Genomic DNA, 23,091 nt, shown 5'->3' on the forward strand with positions numbered 1-23,091 from the left:
AGATCAACAACAGTAAAAGTATATATATGGATGGTGTATATGTGATAGAAAGGGATAGAAAATCTGGGTGGCAAAAAAAAAAAAAGAAAAAAATCGTCAAAACCAATTGGCTTTATTCTGTATAATGAGCCAAATTTTTGTTTTTCTATTCTTGTTTCACTTGGTTATTATTATTATTTTCATCATAGTGATCGTTTAGTATTATTATATAATATATAATAGGTTACCGATTATTTTCAATTCAATTTTCTACATTCATTCATTTATACTTTCTATATGATCCATTTCACAACGCTCAATCTTGTCCTTACAGTCAATTCATCCATATTAATTTTTGTGTTGTTTTTCATTTTTAATTTTGGTTTCTGGTTTTTGTTTTTCGTTTTTTTTTCTTTACTCTCTTTGCCATCAACAGTGTGGTAATATGGTCATGTATTTATATATCGATATATTCCAATATACACACATCCGTTTCAATCAAATGGTCAAGTAAAATTTTTGGATTATTGTTGGCTAGCTTAATCTAATTATCATCATCATCATCGTCATCATCATCATCATCAACATCGATAATTACAAAAAAAAGAATCATTTATATATAGAGAATCACAATTATAATCAACTTATTCTATAATTATGACATATATATCATATATAAACGATTATTACTGTATGATGATGATAGTGGTGGTGGTGGTGGTGGTGGTGGTATTGTAATATTGGAATAAATTTTTGGAACTTGACCATTGGCCGGTAATAATTGTCCATTTAATTCATTGTTATGATCATCAAAATAAAAATCAAAAAAAATAATAATGCTAAATGTACATGTGTAATGATAATAATATAAACTACTATAGAATTTTAGAAAGGAAAAAAACAACAACAACAACAACAACAACAACAACAACGGCAACACTAAAATGGGAGTGTTTCATTCAAATGGGAAGATAATTTTGTTTTTGTTTTTTTAATATTTGGAATTTGTGACTAGATTTTTTTTTTGTACTCTTCATGCAATATACATGTGTATATGATCAAATCAAAAAAAAAAAAAAAAAAAAAAAAAATGAAATGAAATGATATGAAACCCATAGGGAAATTGTCTGTATGTGAATGTAAATTGGGAAAAAAAATGACCCGAGAAAAAAAAAAGAAGAAATAAATTATGATCTTGAAATATTAATCTATTTTTGGTTGTTGTTATTCTGGATAATAATAATAATAATAGATCATTATTAAATAGATGGACACACGGTGGTTATTGGTATGATGAATATTTTTTTTTTTTTTTTTTGAATGAAATAATTCAGCAATTCAAATTTTCCAATTTTTTTTTCTACTAGGTTTAATTTTAGATTTTTGTTTTTTTCCAAATTGATTTCGTACCTTTTCAATGATAATGAAACGTTTTTGTTGTTGTTGGTGTTTAGCAGATTTTCATTATGTTTTTTTTTTGTTTCTGTTATTGTTTGGAAGTTTGAAAATAGAATAGTAGGCGTGTAACAGAGTTCAAAATTGGAACAAGAAAAAAACCAGAAATAAAAAGTTTACGAAAAACGGCTAATAGTATTGCAGGCGTGTTTTGGAATTGCCATTTTTTTTCTCTTTCTCTCTCTCTCTAATGTTTTGAATCTAATTATGCATCAACCATCACCGCTAGGCAACCGATTGTATGGAATACATTCAGTTATCGACAGGCAAAGAATTTTGAACGAACAAGATAAAAATAATGGAATTTGTCGCTTTTTTTTTCTTCACCATTTTAATATCTAACAGTGAGAAGGTATATATACCGCGTACGTTACATATATATCAACCAAACAAAATGAAACGATACAAATGTTAATTAAATGATACTAATTAGTCAGTTTATGTATGTAATGTTTTTTGTTTTTGTTTTGTTTTCATTTCACATATTAGAACAATTCTTGTCTCTCATCATCATCATCATCATCATCATCATCATCACGACGATCAGATATTACCATATATTGTTTTGGGAAATATTTTTTTTCTTTCTTCTCTTCATATATAAAAATGTACAAATCTCGTGAGTATATAATAACCATAATCGTGTAATCTACACACTAGCCAATTAGAATAGGAGAACAAAAAAAAATGAATGAAAGCAAGAATAAAAACTTTACAAACAATCATCAATGTCAGAATCAAATTATTCCAAATTATTTTCCATCAAATTTAGTCATTATTTTTTTTTTTTTTTTTTTGTTCTTCTACCATTCAAATACGTTGAATGAATATTTAAACATAAATTAGTAGTGGGAAAAACCTGAAAAACATTACAACAACAACAACAGCGACAAAAAGTTTTCCAAAAGTTATTTCTCATCATTCACACAATGTTTGTAATAATGGATCGAGTTTGTATTTTTTTTTTTTTGTTTCTTTTTCGCACAGACATTAAATTAAATTATCAATAAATTCGATGATTGTTTGTGTGGTGTGGTGTGGTGTAGTGTGGTCTGGTGTTGTATGGTGTGGTATGATGTAGTGGCCAGAACAAACAAACAAAAAATTGACAACAAACAGTGATGGAAAAAAAAATGGTTAGAAAATTTGTTTCAATGAATGAAATGTTGCGGAACCACGCCAACAAAAATCAATCAATCGAACGAATAAAAAATAAAAAAAAACGGAACAGATTTAGAAATTGGAAATTTGTTTTTTTTTATTGACCAATTCAGAATTTTTTTTTTGTTGCTCTCTTTATATGTTGCACAATCTTTTTATTATTGCGATTAGAATTTTTTTTTCTTGGCGATTCAAATTTTCGATATTACGAACAACAACAGCAATAAAAATATTGCCATCGGATAGAATGTTTTTGAGTGAAAAAAAATCTATGAAGAATTGAATTTCGCAATGAGGTTAAACGAAAGAATCGAATCATTTTCCAATTCCAGATACGAAATCTGGAATTGTTGTTGTTGTTGCAGTAAAATTAAGCGTTTAAATCGCCAAAATTTGTAATAGATTAAATGTTAAACAAACAAGATCAACAACAACAACAACAAAAAATGACAACTTTAAGTTCCAATCATGTGTTTGGAATCAATGACGAAAACTTTTCTTTATTTATGTGACGTCAATTTGATGATTATTGAATGATGAAATGCCAACAAAAAAAAACATACAGCAAAAATCTTCAAACAAACAAACAAACTGTATGTATGTATGTGTCAAATTATTTAAAATTTTCAACCAGATTTTCATTAATTTTCCAATACACACACCCACGCACACACACACACCATGATTGAAGATTCCAGGGTGAGGAAAAAATCAAAGTGTCAAACCAACCATAATGAGAGTGAGAACAACTTATATTGTATTAAAAATGAACCACACACACACACACACGAGACCAGACCTATGAAACCAATAAAGAATGTTGATCATTATTACACATAGTCCATCATATAAAATGTTGATAGATGGATGAATTGATGGACAAATAAAAGAAAAATAAAAACAAAAATAATGACAACACAACAGAATTTTTCTTCGAAATGAAAGCCAACACAAAAATAAAAACAAAAAAAAAACAGCAACAGCAACAACAACAACAACAACAAAAAGAAATGGAGACGCAAGACATGATGTGAATAATAATAGAAATCATCTTCAAATATTATCATTGTGTGTTGTTGTTGTTGTTGTATTTACACAATTGTGGTCATTGTCGTTATGTTGTTATTATTATATCAATTGTAGGGATTTTTTTCATTAGAAAAATAAAAATTAAGGCCACCAACTTTGGTGTGTGTGTGTGTGTGTGTGTGAGTGTATGCGTTTGTGTGATCCAAAATGGCCAACATACCAGGAATAAGACCAAAACACATGGATCATTATTATCATTATCATCTTTAGTTTACTTATTAGAATTATTATCATTTTATTGCTATTCTATTGACCAAATGTAGTTAATTCATTCATTCATTCATTTATTCATTGTAAGAAAAGAAAATGTTGAAAATGTTAGTATTTCACTAAATTAATGAACTTTTTTTCCATATATTTATCGATTCATTCATTCATTTATCCACTGTTGCTATGTGTTTGCTAACAATTTTTAATCATCAATTCACACATAATCATCATGTTTTTTTTTGTAGTTGTTACAACAACAACAACAACAACAACAGCAGCAGAAAGAATGAAGAAAAAAATTATTTCATTATTTTCATATAATGGTAATATGCATAAATTGTTCATTATTTAATTCTTTAATAACAATTTTTGGTTGTCATATTTTTTTTCATTTTTTTTTTGCTACTCCTACTATGGTGTTGCTACTGTTTTTGGATTGTTATTCAGTTTACAATATTTATTTTTTTTCCATCTATGGTGAACTATGTGAAACAACCACTCCAATGGTGATTTATATGATTATAATAATACTTGGAATAATAATTTATTGGACATTTAAAATGGGATCAATGTTGTTCAACGACAACCAGTTTATATATACATATATATGGCTAGAATGGTGTGGATAAGTAAAGAAAAAAATCGATTGATTTATGTTATCGAATGGATGAAAATGATCGAACATACATGATTCTATGATAGTCAATATATGAAATGTATTTTCATCATCATCATCATCATCATCATTATGTTAAGACACGCGGATAAAAAATGATCCATAATGGATCTATATAATTTTTAAAAATAAATATATAGTGTAATTATTAATGTTGTTCAATAATCAAATCGAAATCGATAATAATTTGTAATTAATGTTATGCATGGAAAACTTTTTTTTCTCTCCCATCAATAGATGATTTCAACGAATTAGAAGCCATTTAGCCAATTATAATTGAATGCATAGTGATTATTAAATCAAACAGAAAAAAAAGAATAAAATTCTTGAAAAAAGTTAAATTCTTTGCATTATAATAGATCAAAACTCGGCCAGATGTGTAAGAATAGCAATAAGAATTTTCTTGTTTTCTTTTCGAAACGAATTTAAGTTTGAAAATTGGAATTTTTATCACTTGACATCATAAAAGATACTGAAAAAGACATATTGTCTTTTCATTTAAATTAATCGAAAATATTATCTTGAGGCATTATTTTTTTTTTTTAATTTAAATACTTGAAATGACATTTATTCTTATCCTTAACACCATTATTATACTCACCATTATGGCCATTATTGCCTGAGGGGCTAAAAATAGTGAAAAATCTCAGAATCGTAAACAGGAATGAAAAAAAAACCCAATTCCAATTCCAATTGAATTCAATTTGTGTGTGTGTGCGTCATGTAGCAAAACCACTAGGATTGATTCTGTCCTATTCTCTCGTTTTTAATCAATGATACACTCACACACACACACACACAGAATTTGAATTGAATATACATAAGTGATGATGAACATTTTGAACTCGTCCAGAAATGATTTGATTCAAACTCAACATACAGCAAAAAAAAAAAAAAATACGATCGGATTGTAATCATCAATAGGGTAATGTGATATAAATGTTGGTGAAGAATGACAAAAAAAAAACTTTTTTGCAACTCCATACTCAATGCTTTGCCAAGTTGAAATTCATTTGCACAGAAAAAAAAACTGAAGATCATCATTGCATCAATGAACAACAGAATGAGAGACTATGAGAAATGAGTAGGAAAAAAAACTTTTTTGTTTCTTGCCATCTACATTCATTTCTTTGTCAAGAAAAAAAAAGAGTTGAAATGAACAAACATAATAATAGATAGATAGATAGATAGAAATTAGATAGACAGAAAAAAAATAAAAATAGATACACAAACCATATCGATCCAAAAAAAATTGTATCTACAGAAAAGATGTGTTGCAAAAAAAAATCAAGAGAAAAAAAGTGATTCTTTGTATAGTGTGTGTGTGTGTGTGTATGTGTGATCAAACACAACAATTCTATAATTTTCTTTCCCTCACAGTTATTGCATCAACTGTATCATCAGTTAGATAGATAAATAAAAAGAATAGTAGAGAGAGAGAGAGAAAGAATACAAAACAAAAAACTTGACTAAAACTTGAGATATCGATCCAAGATGATGATGATAATCATCATCATCATCATCATCATTGATGATGATGATTCCCAATACAACACACAAGCCAGACATAGCCATAGGGTCGATAAGTGATTATAATTGAAAATATGATGAAAGGAACAAAAAAATTGTTTTTTTTTGCTTGAGAGTGATTGCGGTAATAGTGAGAAAACAAGAATATTTTTGATCACACACTAGCACACAAATAAATTCATCATATATTCATAGGATTCATTGTAGAATGCAATTTGGGAACCGATGAATCAAAGGTCAACTTTATATGACATGTGATGATGTGTGTTGATGTATGGATGTAGATGTAGATGTGGGTACAGTCTTTTTACTTTTCTAAACTTGGAGAAAAAAAAAGTTTTTGTTTTTTTTCTCTCTCTCTCCATCATGTATATCATTCATTCATTCATTGTAAAATATACCATCATTATCGTGATGGTGTGTGATTCGCGTGATTTGTTTCAATAATATTTCATTTCATTTTTTTTCATTCATTCATTCATTCCATATAGTTAAATTCAGATTCTAATATTAATAACAGTGGTTGATGACATCACCAGGGTAACGATTATGATTATTTTGAAATTTTCATTCATATTAATATATGGAATCATCATTGGTGACCATTGCATTGAAATATGGCCATTGGCCACCAACTGACATCATCATCATCATCTAATTGCCCACTATCTACTCTGTTTTTTTTCTTTTCATCAAATAATATATCAGTCAGCAAAGAAGATCATCATTTCTGTCTGTAAAGAAAAAAATCATCATCATCATCAGAATAATTCTTTAACAAAATCTTGTTGTTGAATGTTATATTTCAATTTTTCTCAATCCATTTTTTCCCTTTCTCTCTCTCTTTCTCTCTATGTGACCAATATTATTGTATCCATTATGTGTGTGTGCCAGTGTAAAGCGTGCGCTTTATAATGGATCATAAATCTTGTTTTTTTTGGTTTTTTTGAGGCTTTTTTTTCGGTCAATCGTTGGCACATAAACACACACACATACGCACACACTCACTTGAGTATAAAAATCATCATAGTTGAATTGTCATAAGCATAAGTCGAAGCCCTTAAAGAATAAAAAGAAGAAGAAACATTCTGTCAGAATTTAAGAATGAATCATCTCAATTATGATGATGATGATGATGATGATAGTAAAGCGACTGTCAACTTGATAAACTTTTCTTTCATTCTTTTTTATTTGATTTTTTGTTTTATTTTTTTCTAGTCTTAGACCACTTGAAAAGAATGAAGAAAACAAAAAAAAAATGAAAATTAAACATTTACCATGTCAGTATCATTATCTAATATTCCTATTATATTGAACTTGATAATTTTCGTTGTTTTTTGTTGTTGTTGTTGTTGTTGTTGAATTCAATGAAATTCTCTCAAGTAAATTACAATTACAATTATTATTAGTTTTTCTGGTATTTTTTTTTGTTTTGTTTTGGTACTGATTTTGATGAAGAAAAAAAAATTAATCCCTATATATTTGCCAATATATAACAACAACAACAACGACAACAACAACAACAAAGACAATGGCAATGACAATGATGACAGATAAAAACAACAGCCAAGGGGAAAAAAAATAATCGAAAAATGATGATAATGACAACAATGGAAATGGACAATTTTTGTCATCATTCATTCATTCATACCATATATATATATAAGAAAATGTTGAACCAGAACAAGAAAAAATTTTACAGAATTTAGAAGAAGTAGAAAAAAAACGCATTTAATGTACAGACAACAACAAAAACAAAAACAAAAAAAAAAACATAATGACGATATTATTAAGCAATGTATTGTCTCGTTCTCAAAAAAACACAGAAATGATCATCATGAAAATAATTTGGTTGCCATTACATTACATTGGATTTTTGATTTCATCAAGCGTTAATGTCGTATTTTATGTCAAATTGTAATCAATATTTAAAAAATATATATAATAATATACTTATGGAACTCATAATCATAATCATATCGTATCGTGGTTGTCATCAACCATGATTTTTCTTTTGCTCCTGTTTGATATGTGTGTGTGTGTGCGTGTGTGTGTGTATGTCAAGAGGATTATAATAATGTATATAACAGGATCATCAAGAATATAAGTTGCTATCATCATCATGGTTACTATTTGGCATCATACACACACACACATACACTTTTTATATTATTATTAGCGTGTATCCTTTAAAATAATAATAAAAAAAACCATAGCCTATAGTTAAATCATCATCATCATCATCATCGTCATTGATTGATTAATTGATTGAAAGATTGATTAATCAATCGATCATCATCATCATCATCATCCGCATTCATATATGGAACGTTGCAATGAACAGAAAAAAAAGTTTCTTATTTGACAATAATTTTTTGTTTGGTTTTCTCTGTTATATTTTGAAATTTTGTATGATTTTTGGTTCATTTTTTTGTTTTATTTGTCCATATTAGTCTTTCATCGTGTGTGTGTGTGTGTGTCTGTGTCTGTGTATTTGTATGATGTAAACGAATAATCGTGCTTTACATTTTCTATTTTCCATCATTTCATTAATCAGTGTCGGTGATTCTGATATATCGAGAATTTTGTTCACATTCACATTGATTCTATATTCTATATATGTGTGTTTTTTTTGCACATATCACAATCATCATCATTCATTTATTCATTCATTCATTCATTCATCAAGTTTTTTTTTACCATCTACTTTGTAGATTCACAACAAACAAATAATTCTGTCTTGTTTTTGAGATTTATTTTTTTTTCAACAACCTAACAACCAGTGTGATCCAATCACAATAATCATGGCATATTGTATTTGGTCAACAAAAAATTTATCATCAACAAAAATCATTCCATTATTCATAATTACTACCATCATATTCATTACCATTATACAGTGTGAATTTCAAAAATGTACACCACGATATTGTCTTTTACAAAAATGTCCAGATAAACCATGTAAAGGTGATAATAAAATTTTATTCCATAATGTTACCACTTGTGGTTGTTGTAATGAATGTGTTGAAGAACTTGGTTAGTATCCATCCATTAATATATTATTATCGATTTATTAACAACAACCATTATCATTTGGGGGTGGGGAAAAAAATCATAGAGGAAAATGTTGATTGCGTATTGGAAATGAAAGGTATTATACCGGATACACAATGTGGTCCACATCTTCGATGTGTTAAAAAAACCAGAAATGAATGTGATGTTAATGCCATCTGTCGGAAAAGTAAGCAAAAACAATAACAACAAAAACAACAACAACAAAAAAAATTAACATATGGATTGAATTTTTTGTTTGTTTGTTTATAATGTGCACATGAAAAAAAAACTATGTAGTTGGCGATATTGAAAGTGAAGATCCAAATTCAGAACATGGTTGTGAATATGAAAAACAACGATTTGATCAGAATCGATTTCAGATGCAGCCATATAGTTTACGGCCAGAATGTGATCAATTTGGTGATTATAAAATTCGTCAATGTAAAAATGGAACATTGTCAGTGATCATTGATTATTATTATTATTATTATTATTATCATTTATGTGATAAAGTATTAATTTTTTGTCTCTTTTTTTTCCATTATTTATTTATTCATTCATTCATTCATCTTATAGATGTCAATGTGTCAAACAATATAAAGATAATAAAACTGGTAAAATCAAAACAAGACCAATATTCGGTACAGATATCTATACAAATGCAGATAAAATGAATTGTCGTATGTTTTTTTTTAATATTCTTAATTCAATTCTTTAGATTGAATTGTAAATATTGATTCTAATTCTATTTTTCTTTTTCTTTTTTATAATCAAAATCAACAAATCTAAACTTATTGGATAAATGACATTGTGCCATTAATAATATATTACGAAAAAAAATACAAATACAAATTCAAGTTTGTTCATATCAATTTGAAAATGTCAATGAAAAATTACGTGAAATGATACATTCATTAAAAGAGAATGAACGTTGGGAAATATTACCGGATATTGAAAAATATAATCAACATCGTGATATGGATCCAATTTTTTTTGTACGTTGTCAATCGAATGGAAATTTTGAACCATATCAATCATATGGAAATTATTCTTATTGTGTTGATGAAAAAACTGGCCGTGTACAAGATAGGCCTGTACTTATGGAACATGCATCAGAATTACCATGTTGTAAGTGTATATATACACTCAAACAAACAAACGAATGAAAAAAAAGAGAGACAGAAATAACTGTACAATCTGGTCATATTTTTTTTTTTTTTTTTTTTTGATTCGACACCATTGAGGGCATTTGAATGTCCGGTTGACATATCACGATAGATAGATAGATAGATGGATAGTTAGATAGACAGATAGAAATATTGTATAACAAACATGATTGTTGTGAAGTGAAGAAAAACCATTTGTCAAAAAAAAAACAAAAAACAAAAAAAAAATATTCAGCCGAAAATAGACATGAACAACAATATATCACAGACACACACGCGCATCGGAAAACAAGAACCGATTCTTGTTTCCTTTATCTAATACCATTTATTCTTATTTATTTTTTTTCATTCCTATGAATCGAAAAACAAAAAGATTCACATCGATATCCGTTTAAACGTGGCGATGATAGCTGTATTTCACATTATAATCGTACTGTGAATGAATATTATAAATTACAAAATGAACATGGTTTCAATGTGATTGCATTCGATTTACCAAATTGTGATCTTGATGGTACATATGCACCAATACAATGTGAAAATGATAAGTATGTTTAATGATGATGATGATGATGATGGACCTGTTTCAAAGAAAAAAAAAATAAACATTCAACAACAACAACAAAATGATAACAAATCTAAATAAAAATGAATAAATAAATCTTTTTCATTCCAGGTGTTATTGCGTGAATAAAAAAGGTAAAAAATATAATGGAATAATAGATGGAAAAAAATGGGATTACGGAATCGATCGTATTGATCAATATTTTGGTTCAACACAACAATGTTGTATGTTATGTTATTATTATTATTATTACTGATTCATTTATCTTGAAATGATATGAAATTTTTTTTTCGTTTGGTTCTTTTGAAATGAATAGCCTGTCTACGTAATAAAAATCTAATTCGTGACATTGGTAAACGTGATAAAATAACGGAATTATTTAGTAAATATCAATGTGATATAAATGGCAATTATTTACCATTACAATGTTCAAATACTGATTGTTATTGTGTTGATCAAATAACTGGACATGCAATATTGGATGAACATGGATCAATGCAGATTGCATTGAAAACTGAACAGGAACAGATACATAGATTATCATGTTATCGTAATTATCCGGATGAACATAAAAAACGATTGGATAAAAGTATACATGATATTGGCTAATCAAAATCGATTCATTTGGCCATAATCACATTTACCGAATATATACGTACACACACAAATACACACAAACACGATCTATGATTGATTGATTGATAAAAATGAAGAAATGAAAAAATAAAGAAACTCTTTGTTTGTTTTTTGGAAATATTTGTAAAAAAAAAAATTTCTGAGCATGATGATTGACAAATATTTTCGATATATCTATGAATCATGGATAATTTTTTTTTTGGTCCCATTCATACATACCCAATATGTATTTTTGCTTAAATATAATGTGCGTCATGATTGCATTTTGTATTTTTTTTTTATTATTGCTTAAAAAATGTTGGCGTTTTTTTCTCCCTTTTTCCATTGATTTAATGCACTGATATTTTTCACGATTATTTGCTGCTGATGATGGTCAATGATAATGATGATGATGATGATGATAATGAATACGATGATATGATGATAACTATGGCAATCATATATCGGGCGAAAAAAAAATCCAGACAAATGTTTCTTCTGTTTTTTTTGCTTGTATATATCAATCAAAAATTGAAATAGAAAACGAAAACGTTGCTAAGATTTTTGTTATCAATCAAATTATCATTATCATCATTATATACAACGACAAGTTTTTCATTCATTCTAAAATGTGTGTGTGGGTGTGTGTGCTTAAATTCAATCAATATTGATCTGTTGAATGTTGTTGCTAATATTTTTCATCATTTTCTTTTTTTGTTTCACTCACAAATCCATCCATTGAGATGGTTACATCTTTTTTTTCTCTCTCTCTCGCTCACTGTTCTAGCAACAACAACAACAACAACAAAATCATCGATCATATAAGAAATAAATTTCAAATTTTTTTCGATTTATTATATTGATTTTAAACAGTGTTGAACGTGTATGATTCAATTTCAAATTCTTTTCAATTTTTTTTGTTTATTTTAACTACAATTTAATATGACAATTATTTTAATTCAAGATCATCATCATCATCACAAGCACCAACATCGTCATCATCATCATCATAATTTTACTACCAATAACAATGTTATGGAGTTTGATGATATGAATTGTAATAATATCAACAACAACAACAACATCAACAACAATAATAGTGATGATAATGAATATGGAAGAATTTCACAAATTAATCTTGATAATGATGATGATGATGATGCAGATACGGATAAAGATAATTATAATAATAATGAATTTATTACTACTGAAAAAACAATTGTGGATAATCAAGAAAATGATGATGATGTTGATGATCGATTATTATCAACAATTGAAACAAATGATAATGAATTACCGGAAATTTATTTCGAAATATATGATCTTGATCATGATATACAACGGCCAATAACAACATCGGTTATTCATGATTATAATCAAAAACAACAACGACAAAATTATCTTCATCATCGTCGTAATCGTCGTTTACGTTATACTAGTTGGGATGTTTATAATTTACCATCATCATCATCATCTTTATTATATAGAATAAATAATGAGGACAATGACCATCATCATGGATCATCATTGCCATGTTCATCATCATCATTATTATCATTAGGAACAACCAGTGGTTCTGTTTATATATTTCTTCGAAATCATGTATCAATTTTAAATCATAATACAAACATATGTCATCAACATCTGAATACAATAAGAGGATATGATTCAATTTCACCATCACCATCAATGTTATCATTGTCATCAATATCAACAACATCATCAAACATATTGATGATGAAACAACACCAACAACAACAACAACAAAATAATAATATTCTCAAACATCAAATATCATCATCATCATCATATTGTTGGTCACATTATACAACAATCATAGCCAATGATTTGGTTGGTACAGTCACAGCTGTACATTTTTTTCAAATATCCATTCAATTATCATCAAATGATAATTCATTAAAATCATCAACCGGAAGTTATTCATCGACTACAGCCGATAATGATGGATCGATATTTGAACAACAACAACAACAACAATATTATTATTATTATAATGATGATAATTTTAGGTCATATATAAATAATAGAATCATTAATGATGATGTTAATATTGACAACAACATTAATGTTAATGTTAATGATAATGATGACAACAATCATCTACTCAATCATCATAATCGAAATATTCTTGATAATAATGATGATGTTGTTGTTGGTCATAATAATGATAACAAAAACAACAACAATATTATTAATATTAAGCGCCATTTAATCTTATCATTGGGAACAACAAAAGGTCATCTAATTCTGGTAGAAATGTTTTTGCCAAAAATGTCAACTAATGAAGATTATAATGATAATAATGATGATCAAATAAATCTATCGACAAATATTATTAATAACAATAGAACAAAGATGACATCATCGGCAACAACAATGGCCAATACATTTCGTATCATCTATCATTGTCGTGAAATGACTACCGAACCAATCGATATGATTCGGTTCGATGAATTTGGTAATCGGTAACCAATATCTATTGTTCATTTTTTTTCGTTTGTTTTTCTTTTGTCATTAATATTATTATATAAGAAAAATATATACACACACACACACACACAGAGACACACATAGATAAATAACATGCAAGCAAAAGAAACATTTAGATTGAGTCAATTTCGATTTTTGATTTTCACATTGTTTGAAACTTTTTATTTTCTTTCTAGAATCACGAATGATGATGATGATGATGTTGATGATGATGATGATGGCTAATGATACACAAACACACAGAATCATCATCATCATCATCGTGAACATTTGATGATTTTATTGATTTTTCTTTCCGTTTTTCATTTTTTTTTTTTTTTTTTTTTTTTTGGTTTGGTCATTTTTGATCTGATTTTTTGTTTCTGTTCGATTGAAGATTGTTCCATTTCCACTTTTATAGTTGAATAATTTTTTTTTGTTTTTTTTTTCTTTTTTTTGTATTTAGAATTTTTATAGCCGATACTAGTGGAAAATTATTTGTCCTTTGTAATGTACATGAATTGGTTATTAATGCTATCACCACCACCACCACCACCACCACAACAACAAAAACAACCACAAACGCCATTGACAACATTGGCCCGCATTTATGTCCAACAATTTTAATTAATCTCAATGGAATCGGAATCAATCAATTTGATGTTTGTGAAAAATATTTCACTTTCTCATCAAATGAGAATCGTATTTATTTTTTCAATTTTAATGATGCCAATTGTTTTCAAGTTGGTAAATCAACTGTACATATGAACAGGCCGCCTGGTGTTTGTATAATACCGGTCATTAATAATGATTATAATAATAATGGTGATGATGATGGTGATGATCAATCTTCAACAATTTCCGATGATAATTATGATAATGATCTCATATACAAAACATTCATATCACGTCCAAAATGTCGTCTATGGGAAGTGAATGAAATTGGACAAATTGAATTCACTCATCAATTTATGGAACTAGTCAATCGATCAACAACAGTGTTAATGGACAATAATAATACTAATAATACACCGATCTTTAATGGTATGATATGGTTTTACATTATTGTTATTAATGTGATGATGATGATGATAAAAGATTATATTTCAACTATCATAACTAGATAATACCGGTATATTTGAGAATCATGAAAATTTTCAACATTCTTCCAAACAGTTAAATTACGAAAAAGTACATAGTTTTGGTCGACTTTATTTAATGTATCATCCGGTTTCCTGTGATTATTATCTTGTAACCTATGCAACAACAACAACAACGACGACGACAACCACGACGATAGAATCAAAGAATGTGGATAAAAGTCGTATCTATGTAATAGATATCCATGATCAATCATTGGTGGCTATTAGTGAACAATTTGTTGGTCGTATTGATGTATTAAAGTGTTTACAAAATGAAATCTATGTATCATACTATCTAACAAATGATTTAACAACAAACAGGTTACGGATGTTTGTAATGACATTGAATTTTAAAAGTAAGCCAAATGAATTTGATAAAATTTTGTAGAATCTGAGAGAATTTTTTTTGTTTTCATTTTCACCGGTACATGGAAATTCAGAATCAAATGATTCATCATCGAAATCAAGTTCATTATTATCGATGGATATTGTTGTTGATCAACATCCAACTATTGTATCTAGTGGATTTTCTAGCGATCCAAACAGTGTGGAACAAGAAACACCTGTAGAAGAAAAAGAAATTGAAATTATTCCAGTTATATCCAAAAATAAATCGTTATTAAACTTATATAATCAACTTTTACAAAAAACATCTAGATTAAAACTTACATCAACATTGCATAATGAAGAAGAAGAATTTGAAACATATAATTGTTCTCAATGTGATCTGCCTGTTGCCAATTTTTTTCGTTGTATTGATCAAAATCAATCGGATCAATTATTATTTGAAACAATTTATTCGAATATTGAAACCGACCAATATGAAGAATTGATTTCGATAGCAAAATCTAGAAGAAATTGGCCAATGTATCTACGATTATTGCTTGCTTCACCACGATTAGATGATCGTTTTTTATTCATGGCTATATTAACAGATGATCCATGTTTAATTATTGAACAAAGTCGAATTAAACCAATCAATGAATCAATACAATGGGAAAATTGTCTGAAAAATTTACATTGTCAATTAATATCTTCAACAACTGAATCATATGATCGTATGATTGAACAATCGGATCATAGATGTCGTTTGTGTTTATTAAGAATGGAAAATAATCGGAAAAAATTGATCGAATTTTTTGAAAAAACTTTTCTACTTTCCAGTCTTTTCCATTGCCATAGTGATATTATCATTAATGAATTGATTGTAAAAACATTGACAATATTAGATTTAAATCCGGAAAATTCATATGCATTCAGTATCGATTTTTATATACGAATACTTTGCTATAAAATAATGGACGCAGCTATTGTTGATCATACAAGATTATTGATCAATAAATTTAGTCAACGAATCAAAAGAAATGATAATCATCAAATTAGTGGAAATATTGAGAAAAATTTTGAAGATTGTTTTGATCAAATAATAGTGAAAACAATGAACACAATGGAACAAAAACAACAACTCGAACTTGAACAACAAACTAAAATTGATTCAAACAAAACGATGATGAATGAATACAAAAATAAGGGAATGATGTGCAATCTACGTATAATGAAATGTAATCATTGTGATCAATCATTATTGTCTAATGATAATGGAGATTTAAAAATTAGGAAAAAATTGAAAATTTTTCCAAATTGTCGACACATTTTTCATGATAAATGTTTAATAACGATGATGATGATCATTGCTAGACAATATGATCATCAATATTGTCCAATATGTTTTAAAATGTCGGTTTAAATGTTGTTGTAAAATTTGGGTTTTTCGTCCCAATCATTATCATATTGTGTTTTTATTGATGAAATGATTTTTCCAACAATAAAAGAAAAAGTCTATTTATTTTTTTTTTGTTCTATTTGTTCATTCATTCATTCATTTTATATAATTTGGTAAAGGATTTATATATTTTTTTTTTCGTTTGCTGCGCATCAATTTTATTGCTTGCTTTGTTCATATTTGTCTTCTTTGGTTTGTTGTTATTGATGGCGGTGATGATGATGATATTAATCCCATGATCTTCAAGCAAGTTTTCTACGTTTTTTTTTTGAATATGCACTCCATCCATCAATGTATTCCTTTTATTCTTTTTTTGTTGTTGTTGTCTTGCTTTATTTTTTTGCACGTCTGCATTTTCATTATCATCAATGATTAACAAGCTGTTTTCATTTTCTTGAAAAGAAAATAAACGAACGATGAATAAATGAATAATTATAAACGCATCGTTGTTGTTGTTGTTGTTGTTGTTGCAAACATTATGAATGTTGCATCGTTGTTGTTGTAGTTGTTGTTAGTGCTGATGTTCACTGGATGATATTGCTGCTTATTATCATTTGTAAGTCATCACCATCAATGAATAAATCAGACATAAATCATAAATGTTATAGCATACAGTGTCTATTAAGAAATCAAGAAAATTTAAATTTAAATTTGATTCTCAAATTGAATTGCCAGCGATTTGTATGATGATAATAATTTTTTGGTTGAATTGAATATTCATAATTTCTTTTTTTCACACTCTAACATTGATGTTCGGTAGTGGTATTGGTTATTATGTTGGTTAGTATGATAATAGTAGATATTTACAATCTTTTTTCTTTATGTTTTGGTTGCTGATGAATACTGGTAATACTGGATGATCTTATTACAAAAGCAACAGCAACAGCAACAGCAACAGCAGCAGCAGCAACAAAAACACCAACAACATAAACAACAACAAAATATAAATAAAAAAGACGCAATTTTTTTTTATTTTTGGTGAAGATTTTGAAAAATCATCATCATAATCATCAGGTAACAATCAAAAAATGACTTCAATTTGGAAAGCAATACGTTTATCGACGAAAAATGATAAAATCTCAGAGTTAAATACAAATTTTAAACATGAAAGTAAGTAACATCAAAATTTGTTTATTGATTTTAAATTCGTTTTTTTTTGTTGTCAAATTAGAATTATTTGAAGAACTACCAAATGATGGATCAACATTTTATTGTCAATATCTTGGTTATATCCCGGTGGAAAGTCCATCCGGTGCTGCAACCAATGCTAAAGCAATCAGACAAATGATGGCCATGGTATGTTGTTGTTGTTTTTTTTTTTGTATTTTTGTTTGTTTTCAATGTTGAATTTTTTTTTTGTTTAATATCTAAAATTACAAATAAAAAGAGTCGTTTAAAAGGTACCAAATCAATGGCATTATCCATTTTACCTAATAAGATTATTATTGAAAAATCAACAAATAAATCAAACAATAATAATGATAATGATGATGGTGATGGTGATCATCAATCAATTATGATCTCATTAAATAGGTAATATATATTTTGAATCATTATTAAATTAATTTTGATTGTTTTTTTTTTACTTTTTTCCTGATTCATCAGAGTATCATATTGTTTTGTTGATTCAACATATGAACGTGTGATTGCATTTGTAGCCACAAATGATAATGGTTGCCATGAATGTCATGCATTTATGGCAAATAAAACAAAAATGGCCAAATTAATTGCATTTACCATTTCAAAAGCATTTATTAATGCATATGAAAAATGGTTACAACAGAAAGTACTATTATCAACAACAACGACAACGACAACGACAATGAAGAATAATTGTCCGGTACAACAATGCGAAACAACGACAACAACAACAACAAATGATTCAAATACAATGCAATCGATTGATTATGATTGGTTTGATTGTGTGATGGAACAATCATGTCATAAAAATCATGATAAGCAATTGCTTATATTGGATTGAAAAGAGAAAACAACAACAACAACGACAAAAATCAAATTAAACCCATTTTCTCGAAACATTTTCGGACCATTTTCATTGAATTTTATTGAATATTTTGTTTTTGTTTTCTATATGTTTTTTTTTTTGTTTTGCTGTCTTGTTACTTACTTTTGTTCTTAATAATAACATTTATCATTGAATCATTAAATAATTTAAAATAATAAATTTGATTTTCCATTCATTTCAATCATATACCAGTGATATAAATAGCAATAGTGCAAATATATATGTAAAATATTATATTGATCCATGTGTTTGTGTTGTTGTTGTTGTTTTTGTTTTCTGTTTTAACCGGTGCAAACAATTGTGAAACTAATAATAACTGTAATTTAGATGATGATGATGATGATGATGATTTTTTTTTCAGCTTGTGTTCCATTTCCAATATTTTTGTATGGTGAATGATGGAATTGATGGGTTTTTTTCCATCGTTAAACACACATTTGTTTATTTTAAAGCAATTTTTCTTGAACAAATTGTATTTCATCATTGATCAATGAATTCAAATCTAATGTAGAATTGAATACATCGCTTATATCTAGATCACTTGATGTATAATGTTCTTCTTTTAATTGCGCATATGATCGTACAAAATCAATGATCAATAAGAAATTCTGGCCAAGAGCGGCGATAATCTAGAATATTATTTTTTTATAGAAAAACAATTAATAGAATGAATTTGAATGATAAATATACATACCGATGCATATGTTGAATATGTAATTTCAAATATATCCAAACAATAGAATCCGATTGTTGGTCCGGAAAGTCGTTGAATGAACATGCGAAGCTAGATAATATATTTGGAAAAAGTTTTTTTTCTCTATCTCTCTCTCTTTTTTTATGGATAATACTAATAATTACCTGAATCTGTAATTCAACTGGATATTTATTGAATGTAACACGAATCAATCGGCCATATGATGCATGTGCCTAAAATTTATTGATAAAAATTGATCATTATTATATTGAAATGAAAAATTTATTATATTACACACTATATATACCTCATTTGCAATACGTGATGCTGCAATAGATACTCGTGTAAGAAGATAGCTAGCCTCTAATGTCATGGCAAACATAACGGTACGAACAGTATATGTATTATAAGTGAAGAATGCCTGGAATGAAGTATAACAAATGATTGCAACAAACAGAAAATATGTTTGCATGATGTATTTGGACCAGAAACGATTATATTCTGAAATTTTTTTACATAAATTATTTTTTTTATAAGATTTTTCTTGAAGAATTAATAACATTATTACCATGTATTTCAACACAAATTTTATTGTGTTCACAAAGAATATGATAAAGCATTGCACAACGTTCATTAGGTTTGAGACGTGTTTCCGGTGAAATAATTGTCTCAATATCATTATTAACTTTGCAGAAACGAAGCCGAAAATAGGTGGCTAATGTATAAAAGTAACTATAGCTGACAAATATTAATGCGCTACCAAAATATGTCCAAAGACAAAGTATTATAGTCCAAAATAGTGAACTGGTTGATGGTACCGAATGTGTATGATGACGACGATATGCCATCATACAGAACATTGACATACAAAGCAATGCTTGCAGATTTGTCAAAAGAATCGATTTATTCAACATTTTTTTTGTTTTACGGAACCATTCGTCTGTCATGCCAACATCGAGACCCATACTTGATGGTGAAATAAGTCCTTTAAATACAGCAAACGGTGTTAGCCATGATAAAAGCTGATTCTTTTCGCCACGATAAAATAAACTACATAATAGGGCAAGATATATTGACCAGATTGTCATCGACATCAATATTTGATCGGCTGGCCTACCACTTTGTGGTTCACCAAGCAATTTACGTAAAGTAACATTTTCAGTAAATACAAGTATTATGTTACGGAAACAAACAAATGACAATAGGCTCAGTACCAAAAAACTATACATCCGTTTTGATGGATTTTTAAGCTTTCCACGAATATTGCCCTGAATATATTCATCAATATTTTGCGATAAAAAGCCAAACATACGTAGATATTGATCAATTTTGAATATTTTATTAGTAGGAAGATAACCTTCGGCCAGAATAATTTTATCTTTACTGCCAACATTTTGGCCATAATCCGTTGAACTCATATGAAATTTACTCATGTTGGTAATTATTGATTTGATTTGATTTGATTTGAACAAATTATTATGAAAATAAAACCAGTATCATATTCTAAAATTGATTAACAATTGGATTCAATTTTAATTTTGATTATCGATCAGTTATGAAATGGCCAGAAAAATTTGGATGATGATTCAAACGAAAAAAAAAAGAAAATTCTACAAACAAACAATGTATTTCTTAATGCAAAATAATCTAACTCTTGATGTTAAATAATAAAGAAGAAGAAGAAGAAGAAGAAAAAAAAACACCGACATGCAAATATCAAACAGTATCTTTGGCAGACAAACAAATATTTGTTTGAATGAATAGGCGAACAAAAGTTTAATAACTGATACAAGAGAAAAAACCGCTTCAATTTTTTTTTTTTTTTTTTGGTTTCCGAATAAATTATTCTGTCAAAAGCGTACCATGAACACTACTATAGTAATGAAAAAGAGAATAAAATTTTTGACAACGAACAAAAAAAAAAAAATAAAAACAAACGCAGAATGGGTTTACTCCGGTTGCTCCAAGAAGAGAATGAAAACAAAAGAATAAGAAGAAGAAGAAGAAAAAAAACTTTCCACCATTATCGTCTTGTGAGATTGATTGATTTTTTTTTCGTTCTGCTCTATGAATTGCAGCAAAGAGAGAATTTTTTTTTTTTTTTTTTTTTGTTAAAAAATCGAATTCTAAAATTCAGTATAGTTGTAGTTTTGGCAATGAACGAATATATGACAATATTATTGTGATGATAATGATAGACAGGAGGAGGAGGAGAAAAAAAGTGGAGAAAAATTGATCCAATATTTATAACTGTAAAATTTATATAATTCAAAAATAAAAATTGGGCATACATTGACAATGGTCGCCATAGTCAACAATAACCAGCAACAACAACAACAACGACAACAACGACGACAACAACAACAATAATAACAAGAAAAAAAAGAGAACAAAACTTTTAAAAGTTTGGTTAAATATTTCGTCATTAGTGTGTGTGTGTGTGTGTGTGTGTATGTTTGTGTTTTTTGGGCCATGATATAATCACGAGCACTAAAAAAAAAAAAAAAAAATTGGAAATTCAAGTAAAACGTCGAAGTACTATTAGAACAGTTGTATAGAATGTGGAGAAAAGAAAAAAACGAAAGGGGAAAAAAAGGCACAACCTGGTGGATCATAATAATCATTATTATCATCATCATCATCATCATCATTTTCTATGACAATGACGGTTGTTTGGTTGGTTGGTTGGTTGGTTTACTGTAATGATGAAATACAATCATATAAATAATAATAATGATAATAATAAAAAACAAGTAAAGGTAAAGAAAATTCTTTGTTTCTCTCCATCTCTCCCTCTCCCTCTCCCTCTTTACCTTTGATCGATACAATGAAATCCATTTTCAAAATAAAAAAAAAACAAAAAAAAATTCAAACTAATGCAAATATTTTTATTTAGTTTTTTTTTGAGAGTAAGTAATATAAGATACATGATATATGAACGAAAATATAATGATTATTATATCAGAATAATAATGAAGAATTTTCATTCGAAAAAAATCTAAATCCATATTGGCCATTGGCCAATATATATGAAATCATCATCATCATCATCATCACATTTATATTCTAACTATATTTTACAAATAATTAAAAAATGTATATATATTATATTAGTATGTTATTATACATGAATTCAAGGACAAAAAAAATATTGCACACACACACACACAATGTAATGGCAACAGTTATTTAAACACACACACACACACATCAGATTCATCATTATTCACATTGTCTTTTTTTTTTTCTTTATCCTTCAATATTCATACGAATGTGTGTGTGTGTGTATGGAAATGTGAAAATTTTTGTTGTTGTTGTTGCTGTTGTTGTTGTTTTGTTGTTGTTTTTTTTCTATAATCCATTTCGATTGAATCGAAAAAATTTTTTTCATTTCCCGTTTTTTTTGTTGTTTAAAAAAAAATAATAGCAAAACTAGCCAAACCACTAAAAATCATG

General features: G+C 27.7%; 4 protein-coding genes across 6 annotated transcripts; 3 read left to right on the top strand and 1 right to left on the bottom strand.

Annotated features, from left to right (window-relative positions):
- The first annotated feature begins 8,213 nt into the window (after nucleotides 1–8,213).
- On the top strand, nucleotides 8,214–11,699 carry LOC124499562 (uncharacterized). Of its 2 annotated transcripts, none has more exons than XM_075731122.1 (8): nucleotides 8,214–9,140; nucleotides 9,219–9,341; nucleotides 9,452–9,611; nucleotides 9,731–9,834; nucleotides 10,013–10,282; nucleotides 10,694–10,868; nucleotides 10,997–11,109; nucleotides 11,202–11,699. In XM_075731122.1, the coding sequence occupies exons 1-8, from the start codon at nucleotides 9,092–9,094 to the stop codon at nucleotides 11,492–11,494; spliced, it is 1,287 nt and encodes a 428-aa protein (XP_075587237.1). In that variant the 5' UTR covers nucleotides 8,214–9,091; the 3' UTR covers nucleotides 11,495–11,699. The 2 variants fall into 2 exon arrangements, with proteins under 2 accessions (XP_075587237.1, XP_046919447.1); XM_047063491.2 differs by having other exon boundaries at nucleotides 8,214–9,136.
- A 65-nt stretch (nucleotides 11,700–11,764) lies between these two features.
- Nucleotides 11,765–16,978, top strand: LOC124499197 (uncharacterized). Its single transcript, XM_075731121.1, has 4 exons — nucleotides 11,765–13,986; nucleotides 14,457–15,034; nucleotides 15,114–15,488; nucleotides 15,573–16,978. The coding sequence occupies exons 1-4, from the start codon at nucleotides 12,443–12,445 to the stop codon at nucleotides 16,877–16,879; spliced, it is 3,804 nt and encodes a 1,267-aa protein (XP_075587236.1). The 5' UTR covers nucleotides 11,765–12,442; the 3' UTR covers nucleotides 16,880–16,978.
- A 91-nt stretch (nucleotides 16,979–17,069) lies between these two features.
- On the top strand, nucleotides 17,070–19,115 carry LOC124499943 (low density lipoprotein receptor adapter protein 1-A). 2 transcript variants are annotated; one of them, XM_075731123.1, is made up of 5 exons: nucleotides 17,070–17,695; nucleotides 17,900–18,025; nucleotides 18,087–18,211; nucleotides 18,303–18,448; nucleotides 18,521–19,115. In XM_075731123.1, exons 2-5 carry the CDS (start codon nucleotides 17,944–17,946, stop codon nucleotides 18,894–18,896), a joined length of 729 nt encoding a protein of 242 aa, XP_075587238.1. In that variant the 5' UTR covers nucleotides 17,070–17,695; nucleotides 17,900–17,943; the 3' UTR covers nucleotides 18,897–19,115. The 2 variants fall into 2 exon arrangements, with proteins under 2 accessions (XP_075587238.1, XP_046919896.2); XM_047063940.2 differs by having other exon boundaries at nucleotides 17,070–17,208.
- LOC124499942 (uncharacterized) lies at nucleotides 18,737–21,684 on the bottom strand. The gene is made up of 5 exons (XM_047063937.2): nucleotides 20,204–21,684; nucleotides 19,943–20,136; nucleotides 19,800–19,868; nucleotides 19,636–19,725; nucleotides 18,737–19,570 (listed from the first exon to the last, which is right to left on the bottom strand). The coding sequence occupies exons 1-5, from the start codon at nucleotides 21,066–21,068 to the stop codon at nucleotides 19,388–19,390; spliced, it is 1,401 nt and encodes a 466-aa protein (XP_046919893.1). The 5' UTR covers nucleotides 21,069–21,684; the 3' UTR covers nucleotides 18,737–19,387.
- Nucleotides 21,685–23,091: the final 1,407 nt, after the last annotated feature.

Source organism: Dermatophagoides farinae, chromosome 5 (assembly GCF_024713945.1).
Source record: "Dermatophagoides farinae isolate YC_2012a chromosome 5, ASM2471394v1, whole genome shotgun sequence".
Taxonomy (NCBI): domain Eukaryota; kingdom Metazoa; phylum Arthropoda; class Arachnida; order Sarcoptiformes; family Pyroglyphidae; genus Dermatophagoides; species Dermatophagoides farinae.

Bases quoted from the DNA above. Each gene is read 5' to 3' on its own strand.
- LOC124499562 (XM_047063491.2), top strand. From the start codon at position 8,905: ATGGCATATTGTATTTGGTCAACAAAAAATTTATCATCAACAAAAATC. The intron at 9,342-9,451 runs GTAAGCAAAAAC...AAAACTATGTAG, and splicing joins TAATGCCATCTGTCGGAAAA to TTGGCGATATTGAAAGTGAA. The intron at 10,869-10,996 runs GTATGTTTAATG...TTTTCATTCCAG, and splicing joins ATACAATGTGAAAATGATAA to GTGTTATTGCGTGAATAAAA.
- LOC124499197 (XM_075731121.1), top strand. From the start codon at position 12,443: ATGACAATTATTTTAATTCAAGATCATCATCATCATCACAAGCACCAA. The intron at 13,987-14,456 runs GTAACCAATATC...TTTTGTATTTAG, and splicing joins TTCGATGAATTTGGTAATCG to AATTTTTATAGCCGATACTA. The intron at 15,489-15,572 runs GTAAGCCAAATG...ATGGAAATTCAG, and splicing joins AATGACATTGAATTTTAAAA to AATCAAATGATTCATCATCG.
- LOC124499943 (XM_075731123.1), top strand. From the start codon at position 17,944: ATGACTTCAATTTGGAAAGCAATACGTTTATCGACGAAAAATGATAAA. The intron at 18,026-18,086 runs GTAAGTAACATC...TTGTCAAATTAG, and splicing joins TACAAATTTTAAACATGAAA to AATTATTTGAAGAACTACCA. The intron at 18,212-18,302 runs GTATGTTGTTGT...ACAAATAAAAAG, and splicing joins TCAGACAAATGATGGCCATG to AGTCGTTTAAAAGGTACCAA.
- LOC124499942 (XM_047063937.2), bottom strand. From the start codon at position 21,068: ATGAGTAAATTTCATATGAGTTCAACGGATTATGGCCAAAATGTTGGC. The intron at 19,869-19,942 runs GTATATATAGTG...AATAAATTTTAG, and splicing joins CATCACGTATTGCAAATGAG to GCACATGCATCATATGGCCG. The intron at 19,726-19,799 runs GTAATTATTAGT...TATATTATCTAG, and splicing joins CAGTTGAATTACAGATTCAG to CTTCGCATGTTCATTCAACG.